This window comes from Scardinius erythrophthalmus (assembly GCF_964197995.2).
Source record: "Scardinius erythrophthalmus genome assembly, chromosome: 17".
In the NCBI taxonomy this organism is placed as follows: domain Eukaryota; kingdom Metazoa; phylum Chordata; class Actinopteri; order Cypriniformes; family Leuciscidae; genus Scardinius; species Scardinius erythrophthalmus.
The window spans coordinates 6,053,326-6,062,848 of NC_138237.1; the positions used below are offsets into that span (position 1 = coordinate 6,053,326).

At 38.4% G+C, this 9,523-nt stretch overlaps 1 protein-coding gene across 5 annotated transcripts in view; it reads left to right on the forward strand.

Moving 5' to 3' along the window:
• Nucleotides 1–2,183: 2,183 nt before the first annotated feature.
• The window catches only part of LOC308705501 (uncharacterized protein), a 67,352-nt gene continuing 60,012 nt past the window's right edge, over nt 2,184–9,523 (forward strand). The window contains exons 1-5 of one of the 5 annotated variants that reach the window (XM_081390539.1): nt 2,184–2,228; nt 2,340–2,464; nt 2,539–2,674; nt 3,110–3,389; nt 3,530–3,707. In XM_081390539.1, the coding sequence (XP_081246665.1) occupies nt 2,598–2,674; nt 3,110–3,389; nt 3,530–3,707 (535 nt within the window). In that variant the 5' untranslated portion in view covers nt 2,184–2,228; nt 2,340–2,464; nt 2,539–2,597. Of the gene's footprint in view, nt 2,465–2,538; nt 2,675–3,105; nt 3,390–3,529; nt 3,708–9,523 lie in introns of all 5 variants that reach the window. The other 4 variants (XR_014031924.1, XR_014031925.1, XR_014031923.1 and 1 more) reach the window with 4 other exon arrangements.

Sequence of the window (9,523 nt, forward strand, 5' to 3'; positions counted from 1 at the left end):
TATACAACATTAAGGGCTGTATGTTCTGTGGCAGGTTTTCTTTGCTGTTTCTGTTGCTCTGCCCCTTTCTATCCCACTTGTTGAACAGGATCCAGTCTACCTGCTTTTGCTTCTTTAAAGGCAACTACTAGAATTGAAACACTCAGAGAACTGCATGAGTCAAAATACCCTTTTGCCTTTATGTATGTTTGTATGGACAGGTTGATGGCTAATTTCGCTGGTACTAAGTGACAATAAAGGCTACTACTACCACCATTGTATCTGTTCAATTCTCAAATTCCAACCCTTGTAACTTTACGTAACAATATACAAAAATATAACCACATTTTTAAAAAGTATCCAAAGAGTGATTTAATATACATAAGTTGTAATTATATTTAAGATTCTAATTATTTTAGCTTGTAGTTTTCTAAAGGGGCGCTGTTTATCTTTATATTCTTTCATTTTGTTGCTGCTTGAAAAATGGTTTCAACGACCTTAAAAATGCTTGAAAAGTGCTTAAATTAAACTCTTCAAAATCTGTACAAACCCTGACTATGAAAAGTGACTCTTCATATATTAAAAAATGCATAATCTAGCCTATATGCTCCTATGTCCTGTAAGTTCATGATTAAAAATTAAAATGTGAATTCAAACGAAAGCTATTAAATGTCTTATAATTAAAATATGAAAATTAAAATAGAGTAATAGATTATAGTGAAATTTTTACGACCATATCCATCAAAATGAAGGACAATGTGAAAGTCTTATGCAGCCACTGGTTTAGATGTACGTTTATATGGAATTTTATTCTTAGCACCATGCTAGTCTACCGTAGCTTCGCCCATTAAGATTATTGAAAATAGAAAATTCAATATAGAAAAAACATTATTGTTCTCCCACTTTGTTGCATTTTTAAACACAACAACTTCTGTTTTTTCTGTATTCAAAGCTAAAGATAAGTTCAGCATACACCCTGAAACAAACATGCATGTGCTGGATGACAGTGGAACAGAGGTGGACAAAGAGGTCTTCAGCAACATCCTGGAGGGAAAAAAGCAGACATCCTGTGGACCATTATTAATGTTCTTTCAGTTTCTGGTAAATGGTTGTACCATTACAGTGTACATTGCAGGGTTACATACCAATGTGTTAGCATTGTAATTTATTTGCCATCACAAAACCAAAACAGTAGCTTCCGATTTGCGCTTTCTCTGTTAAAGGACCACTTTGCAGATTTCCAACCTTATCTCTAATCTGTACAGTGTTCACATTAGGATGTGAAAAACTACATTTGAGATAAAATGTGTTAGCCGGTAAGACTGTTGACCAGAGTGCTTCTCAAAAAACAGTCAGTCTTGCCATCTAGTAGTTAATGTATCTAATGTAAACTGCTTAAAGTCTGTGTTACACTGTAAAAAAATAGTTTTGCAGCTGTTTGCCAGTAACTTACTGTAGATTTAAATTTATGTTATTTACTGGCAACAGTTTGTTCAAAGTTAAATGAACATTAAACATTAACAAGTCTTTGTCTTTAAAGAATAAAATTATAAAATAACAATCTAATGCAAAGCATTCTGGGAACCAGAAATCTTCAACCTTTTTCTGTTTTTTTCCTTCAGATTTTGGTTCCCAGAATGCTTTGCATGAGGATGTTATTTTAGTTTTATTCTGTAAAGATAAAGACTTGTTAATGTTTAATGTTCATTTAATTTTGAACAAATTGTTGCCAGTAAATAAATTTAAATCTACAGTAAGTTACTGGCAAGTAGCTGCCAGTAATACTGTAATTTCTACAGATTTTTCTAACAGTGTATGTAAAGTACAGGCGAAAGCAATTGCAAGTAAAAAGACTCTTTATTAGAACAAAGTTCACTCAGGATGAAACTCAGGAGAATCAATATTCACTCTTGAAGAAGGTCAGGAAAACGTGGAACATCAGATGGTAAACAACTGATCGCACGCAGGAGAGCGGGGACGCAGGGACTGAGAAGGGCGATCTTCGGAGAGTGACGAGTAAAGTACTGAGAGAAGAATCCAGAGAAAACGGGAAACACAAGGAACACAGGCATGGACACGGGAAGCTTCAACAATGATCTGACAAACACATGACGAAGGACAAGGCATTAAGTAGGCTGGTTAGATGGAATGCAGCTGGCGCTGATGATGACCAATCAGCGGTAACGCCCACATGAAACAATCAGTGCAAACGAGACACACACACACACACACATGGACACAAGACATGAGTGAGACAATAGATCTACCAGCTTTTTTTTTTTAACCTCTCCTCACTTAAACCTGTGGAAACATTGACTGAAATATTTTGTTTTAAATGATGATCTGTTTGCCCTTTTCAGACTCTCCCATCCAGTCCTCGTGCACAGACACCTTGTCACTATCATCACGCTCATCGGACAGTGATGCTTCTCTGATGTCCCCAAAAAGTCTACATACTGATGACAGTTCTTCACAAGCCAAAGAGGTGATGTTTTTTCAGAACATTTCTCTTTATGTTGTAAATGTTGTATTTTCATAACGTTTTTTCCTGTTGTCAAGCTTTCAAAAGAATTCTGGAACAAAAGCCTGGAGGGGAGAAAATCCTTGCAAAATATGCAATGACAGGAGAGATGAAGGACCGAGCACACCGTGATCTCGTCAGCATTGTTGTTGCTGAAATGTTTGAAAAGTATGGGTAAGTAAAATGCTTTATGGTGCATGATTTGGTAAAGTGTATATTCATAATATTCAATTGCAGAGATGGTAGTTGTAATCAAATAGGTGATTATCATTAATTGACAACTGTGGCTAATGAGCCGTGGCCTTGCGCAGATCATAGGTTTTCTGGTGTGTTGGTTTTGATACACAACAATTATTCCACAGACGTGCTCCCCCATGGATAAAAGAGCACAGTATGCATTGGGGATAGTAACACTGTTCCCCTCTCTTAAAGATCCCTACTTACATATTTAAAAGTAAGGTTAATCTTAATAAACAAATGAATATTGTTCTGGTGCATTTGTAGAAGTCTCACACTTCTTTTCTAAAGATCTCTATTGATTCATGCTGAAAATATTTTTTCATACATTTCCATCTTTGTTGATACTGAACACTTTTTTGACATAGACAGCAATGAGGGCTACATTGCCTGGAAGATTAAAAACACACAGCGAGAACTCAGCAATGGGGGTAGGAGAAGGAGCTCTCACACTACAGGCAGCAGAGGACCAAACTTAGAGAGAGAAGTGACTAAAGTGCAGCAGTTGGAGGGAGACCAGTGTCGTGAGGCCATATCTCTACTGAAACACAGCACAGACAACGAACAGATCTTCATGAAAATGAGAGAAACCTTCCAGCACAGGCAAAAGTTGATCCATGATCCTGAGCAATGCAGTTTCTTGACACAAAAGGCCTGCTAAGTTTTTTTTTTAAGCACATTTATTATGTTTTTGCAATGTCAAGAACAGGTGTTCAAAGATGAAAACGGTCACCTACCACTATACCACCATCATCAAATACTCATACTGTATGCTTGCTTCCTCCCCTTCAGGTGGCGCAAGACCTTGACCTGTTGTTTGGAGCTGAGACTTCATCAAAACTCCTTGAGAAATGGGATTTCCTGAAGGCCAAAGTAATAGAGCAAGCCAAGGACATCAGCAAGACACCCCTGCTTGACCACCTCATCCAGTCTGCAGAGGAGAACACTGATGAGGATGACGAGGTCCCAGGTAAATAATTGACATGAATCTGGTGTGTATCTTTCAAATGTCGACTTATTTCATTTATTTACCATGACAAATGGTTGTGTAGACAAATAATATATTTTTTAGGGCTGCAACAACTAATCAATAAACTCGATAATGAAAAAATCAATAAAGAATTTCATTATCGATTAGTTGGGTCTGTGATGTCACTGTGGAAAATCCCAGTCAGTGATGTCACTTCACAATGGTGAAAAACGCATTTCTATGCATAAAACGCATCTGAAAAACAGCTGCTATGCAACTTACATTGCATTTCAAGGTCCACATTTACATTCTTAGCAGTTCTTGCTTTCCCTGGGAATCGAACCCATGACCTTGGTGTTGCAAGCGCCAACGCTCTACTGTTTGAGCTGTTTACATTTACTGGATAATACTGTGTTCAGAAAATGTAATGTGTGTTACTGTAGAACATTCAACCTCTAACCAGTTTACACTTAGTTTGTGCTTTTGTTTTTACATTAGCATTTTTAATATAGTGGTTTATAACATTATCATAAAATATATATATTTTCACAATGTATAGTATAGCCCATGTAGATTAATTTACTACCGTTTTCATAGGCTTCAATTTGCACAATGTTAATGTTAAAATACAGAAAATAAAAAATTGGCCTTTTAATCCAACCAATTGATTAATAATTGACAGGTTAATCGATTATCAGAAAAATTGTTAGTTGCAGAACTAGTATTGTTATTGAAAAGAGTTTTGAGTTTTAATATTGATGTAGTATCAAAGGTTTTGGTCAGGTGTATATCATGCTTAAAGCAGGTGCTCCTGCCTTCTCATGTTGGGATAGTGACATGGCCTCACTGCTAATGCTGGTCTACCTACTGCCACCACCTCAGAGTGGAAAGTCCTGATCAATTTGAGAACGAGCCCATCATAGTTTAGGGTGCTTTCACACTAGCACTTTTGGTGCGCACCCGGGTTCGAATGACGTCAGAGTTCGGTTCGTTTGGATGATGTGAACGCTGTCTGCCGAACTCGGGTGCGCACCCGCGAACCGTACTCGAGTCCGATTAAAAAGGTAGTCTGGGGTACGGTTCATGTGAACTTGGGTACGGTTCGGTGCTGATATGAACGCAATCGAACCAAACCGCGGAAGTGAACCGCTATTGATGACGTATAATGTGTCTTCGGCGGACAGCCCGCTGTCTTTGAAACGTTTTAAGAATTTTTGCGGCAGACAGACGCAAGTGTGTTTCTGTATGTCTATGTTGAAAACAAAACCAAAGGTTAAAAAAAAGAACAAATGTCAACCGAGCAAGTCTATCCATTGGGGCGCCTTTTCATTCGCGGTTACCAAGCAACACCTTTACGCCAGCTGCAGCCTGATGACACAAGCGTCCCGCGGTTCGGATAGAAATAATTTAATAAGAACACAGTCCATCAGGGGTAGGGGAGGGGGGAGCAATCGAACTCGGGTACGGAACAGGCAATCGAACCAAGTGTGAAAGCGCCCTTAGAACAGGGGTGCCCAATCCTGCTCCTGCTGATCGACTGTCCTGCACAGTTCATCTCCAACCCTAATCAAACACACCTGAAGCAACCAATTAAGGTCTTCAGGATCACTTGAAAATTAAAGGCAGGTGTGTTTGATTAGGGTTGGAGATGAACTGTGCAGGACAGTCGATCAGCAGGAGTAGGATTGGGCACCCCTGGTTTAGAATGAAACCGTCATAGTTGACGTATCTGATGAACCCATAGTTAATTTAATTCCAGAGCAACCAGAGAATTCTCAAAGCATGAGACCAGGCAACATACCCAAGAAATGTGTGCATCCCTTATTGCAAATCTCCAAGGCTGTGGTGTGGCTACTAATGTCATAACGAATGTTGTTGAAAATATGGAGGAACTTGTAGAGGAATTGCATTCAAATGTTAAAGATTATGTTGTAAAATTACTGTCTAACGATGAAATCAGAACAAAGTTTGATGATTATTTTGACAACCTTGAAAATCCATTTAGCAAACTGAACACTGAGGCAAACAGGAAAAAAACATTTCAGTGAGAAATGGGGTATTGTAGAACCTGTTGAGGTAGCCCTAGGAGTGAGGTATGACACTAGAAGGAATCAAACTACTGGCACAAATGATCAAGTTCCCATAACAGACAAATTTGTTTATATTCCTCTATTGCAAACTTTGAAGTTCTTATTCACCAACCAAGAGATCTGTGATCATTTTGTGCAGCCTTGTGAGAAAACTGGGTTTTACAAAGACTTATGTGATGGTAACTATTTTAGAGATCACCCCCTCTTCTCTGAAAAACCAAACTCTCTCCAAACACAGATATTCTGCGATGATTTTGAAATGGCAAATCCACTCGGATCCAAGCATGGTATCCATAAGGTTGGAAGTATATACTTGGTTTTACGAAACCTATCTCCAAAGATAAACTCCGCTCTTATGAATATTCATCTTTTAGCACTTTTTCGTACTGAGGATGTGAAGAAGTATGGATTTGATTTAATCTTACAGCCCCTCGTACGTGATCTGAAAGTTCCTTTCTCTGATGAACCAGTTTATGGAACAATTGCACAAGTAACTGGAGACAATTTGGGATTGCACACATTACTCGGGTATGTTGAATAATTCAGTGCAAACAATGTCGCTTATGTCAGAACTCCCAAACGGTTTTCAGTGATGATGATCCAAGAATAACATTGCGTAATAAAGCACTGCATGCTCAGCATTGCAATGACCTCATGGTAGATACTACACTGCCATCCACATTTGGGGTTAAGCGATCATTATTCAATGATCTACATTACTTTCATGTTTCTGAAAATTATGCTGTAGACATTATGCATGACATATTGGAAGGAGTGGGGCAATTTGAGCTGAAGTTGCTGTTTGCTTACCTCTCAGACAACAAAATCATATCCAAGATAGGTGTTTGTAACCGAATATACAAGTACAATTATGGCTTTGTTAAACGAAAAAATGGTCCAACCAGAATAAAATTGGAGCAGACTGGAAACGGAATTGGTCTCAACGCCATTTAAACTTTTTGCTTAATCCGGAATGTTCCCTTGATATTTAGTGATGTTTTACGAGAAGGAAATGCCCACTATAGACTCTTGTTGCTTCTGTTGCAAATTATGAACATTATATTTTCTCCAGTTGTTACTGATGGAATGACAGTATGTCTGAAGCATCTCATTGTTGACCATCATCAACTTTTCAAAGAGCTTTACCCACATCGCAGAATGATCCCTAAACATCACTTCATGATTCATTACCTCAGAGTCATTCGAAAAATAGGTCCAATTCTACATGTTTGGTCAATGAGATTTGAAGCCAAACATAATTTTTGATTGTGTTCTTGAAAAACTTTCTAAAATACAGGGTGGGCCATTTATATGGATACACTGTAATAACATGGGAATGGTTGGTGATATTAAAGTCCTGTTTGTGGCACATTAGTATATGTGAGGGGGCAAACTCCTCAAGATGGGTGGTGACCATGGTGGCCATTTAGAAGTCGGCCATCTTGGATACAACTTTTGTTTTTTCAATAGGAAGAGGGCCATGTGACACATCAAACTTATTGTTAATGTGACAAGAAAAACAATGGTGTGCTTGGTTTCAACGTAACTTTATTCATTCATGAGTTATTTACAAGTTTCTGACCACTTATAAATTGTGTTCAATGTGCTGCCCATTGTGTTGGATTGTCAATGCAACCCTGTTCTCCCACTCTTCACACACCGAATGGTCCCCAAGATCTCCCGATCTGACCCCCTTAGACTTTTATCTTTGGGGTCATCTGAAGGCAATTGTCTATGGTGTGAAGATACGAGATGTGCAGCACCTGAAACTACGGATACTGGATGCCTGTGCTGGCATTTCTCCTGCGGTGTTGCTATCAGTGTGTGAAGAGTGGGAGAACAGGGTTGCATTGACAATATGTACACTTTTGGCACTAATATGTACCTTTGAGGGACTAATATGCCCTCTTTAGGTTCAAAGGTGTACCTTTTGAAAAGGTACTGCCACAGTGACAGCTTTTGTACCTTTTTTTCTGAGAGTAAGTATTTTTCCTCACTATATCAACATGCTTGTTGGGGCAAGCAAACAGGCTCCAACTAGAGAGTGGGAAACAATCCCAGGAATCCACACAGGACACAGATCACAGTAAGACCTATTTCACTCCCAAATGAGTCTGGCATGGCAAGTCCAATTGTAATATATAATATATTAGGCATAGCTTAACCACCCAGTTCTACTGGCAACAGCACAGATTTAATCTTTAGCTTCCTGCCATTCCATGCAAATCTAGAAAAAACACTTTCCTGCTCTGCAGAGACTTTCCTGCTTAACCATAAGGGCAGCATCTGAAGAGGGTACAATAATCGAGGAAAAATATTCATTTTGATTAAACTTATCCTACCGAGCAGCGAAAGAGGAAGAGCTTGCCAGTGGTTTAAATCTTTTTTTACAGTATGAATAATTGGGGCACAATGAAGTTTCCATAATTTATTCAGGTCAGCTGACACATTAATCCCAAGGTAAACAAATCCGGATTTAGACCATTTAAAGGGGAAGTTAAAGGGTTAGTTCACCCAAAAATGAAAATTCTGTCAGTAATTACTCACCCTCATGTTGTTCCAACCATGTAAGTCTTTCGTTCATCTTCGGAACACAAATTAAGATATTTTTGATGAAATCTGACAGAATTCTGACTCTTCCATAGGCTTCCAGAGTGACCGAAACTCGTCGACCCAGAATAGTTATTAAAAACATCGTTAAATTAGTCCAAGTGACTACAGTGGCTCAATCTTAAGTATATCAAGCGACGAGAATACTTTTTGTGCGCAAAAACAAACAAAAATACCGACTTTATTCCACTATTCAATTCCTTCTCTCTGGGCCTCGTAGTGTTTTTGCGTAGCGCGTCTGTGTTGCACGTCATCACGCATCACACACATGACCTGCTTCGGCCAATTGTGAGCCTACGTGGTGACGTGTAACACAGACGCGCTGCGCAAAAAGACTACGAGGCCCAGAGAGAAGGAAATGAATAGTGGAATAAAGTCGGTATTTTTCTTTGTTTTTGCGCACAAAAAGTATTCTCGTCGCTTGATATACTTAAGATTGAGCCACTGGAGTCACTTGGACTAATTTAACGATGTTTTTAATAACTATTCTGGGTCGGCGAGTTTCGTTCACTCTGGAAGCCAATGGAAGAGTCAGAATTCTGTCAGATTTCATCAAAAATATCTTAATTTGTGTTCCGAAGATGAACGAAAGACTTACATGGTTGGAACAACATGAGGGTGAGTAATTACTGACAGAATTTTCATTTTTGGGTGAACTAACCCTTTAATCATAGATTCAGTATTAAAATTGCCTAATGGTAAGGCTTCCGATTTACTAAAGTTAATTTTGTACCAAACTCATCAAATAAAGACAGCATTGTTGGTATAGATAATTGTTTTTGATGATAAAAACAACAGAATATCAAATGGATACAATGCTATTTTGTGCTCTACACCCATCATTGAAATACACCTTATACCTCTATGTTTGCCATATCTTATAAACATGATATCGTAGAAACATGTCACGGTTCAATCTCACCTGAAGTTATTTTGCAGAGATGGAGGCGGCGATCTTTGAACAACACAGCTTGGCTTCTGCGTGATGAAACTGCAAAGTATACTCCAAAATCACAAAGTTACTTATACAAAATGTTCTCTATAGCTTAGTTCTCTATAAATTAAATATGATTAAGTAACGCAGATAAAATTTCGCTCAATTATTTTTTAACTGAT